The sequence below is a fragment of the Etheostoma spectabile genome, chromosome 6 (assembly GCF_008692095.1).
Source record: "Etheostoma spectabile isolate EspeVRDwgs_2016 chromosome 6, UIUC_Espe_1.0, whole genome shotgun sequence".
NCBI classification, from domain to species: Eukaryota; Metazoa; Chordata; class Actinopteri; order Perciformes; family Percidae; genus Etheostoma; species Etheostoma spectabile.
Window position 1 is genome coordinate 30,446,514 of NC_045738.1, and position 856 is coordinate 30,447,369.

At 43.0% G+C, this 856-nt stretch overlaps 1 protein-coding gene across 1 annotated transcript in view; it reads right to left on the bottom strand.

Annotated features, from left to right (window-relative positions):
* LOC116690935 (uncharacterized) overlaps window positions 1-856 on the bottom strand; it is a gene marked incomplete at its 5' end in the record, with an annotated part of 10,519 nt that overhangs the window by 7,785 nt on the left and 1,878 nt on the right. The window contains 1 exon segment of the mRNA XM_032518162.1: window positions 5-856. This exon segment is cut by the window's right edge and continues 119 nt beyond it. Coding sequence (XP_032374053.1) covers window positions 5-856 — 852 coding nt within the window.

Sequence of the window (856 nt, forward strand, 5' to 3'; positions counted from 1 at the left end):
AAACAGCACAAAGCCTGTTCCCTGAGAAACATCCTCAACATCAATTTTGCAAACTGACTCGCCCCGTTTCAGCAGCTTCGTGATTCTGTGGACTTCACTGAATGACTGTTGGATCTTCCCAAAGTTTTCCTTCTTCAGGTTGACTGCTTTCTGATAAGAATCCCCAGGGAATCTACTCTCCATAAATGCTTTGAGCTCTGGAAACTGGCGACGCAGCGTTTCATAAATCTCCTCAATGTTGACATTGTTGCCACTCTTTTCTATCGCTGCTCTGACACTAATTCCTCTCTTTTCCATCGCTGCTCTGATTTTTCTCTGCTGCGCTTCATCTACAGCCGGCATTGAGTCAGACCTCTGTGCCGAATTACTTGATAAACCCGAGCTATCATTTGCAGAGATCCGTGGAAGACATATCTTGAAATGTTTTTCATGTAGTTTGTCAACCTTTTGTGTGCATTCAGTGATTAAATCTGGATTCTCATTGTCAGACAGAGTGAAGTCGCCGAGGTCTTCAATGAAGCGACCGTCTCTTTCCAGAGCCTCTTTGACAGTGATCCCCTTCTCCCCATAGACCCACAGATACTTCAACTTTTTGGCAGGCTTGTTTCTAAAAAGCTTCTTTTGTTCGGTGTATTGCCCTCCCACGGTATCAATGTAAAATACAGAATACATATCCCTTGAGTGTATTTTGTAAAATTGGTCCTGGGTCACTTCAACCTTTTCTTTTTTCCCTGATATGATCAGAGACTCGTCACTTCTGACACAAGTACAAGGGAAATGTGTTGCAACAATAGAGTCCCTTGCTTCACCCACCGTTATCACAATATTTTCATCTGAATGCATCTTCATCTTCTTC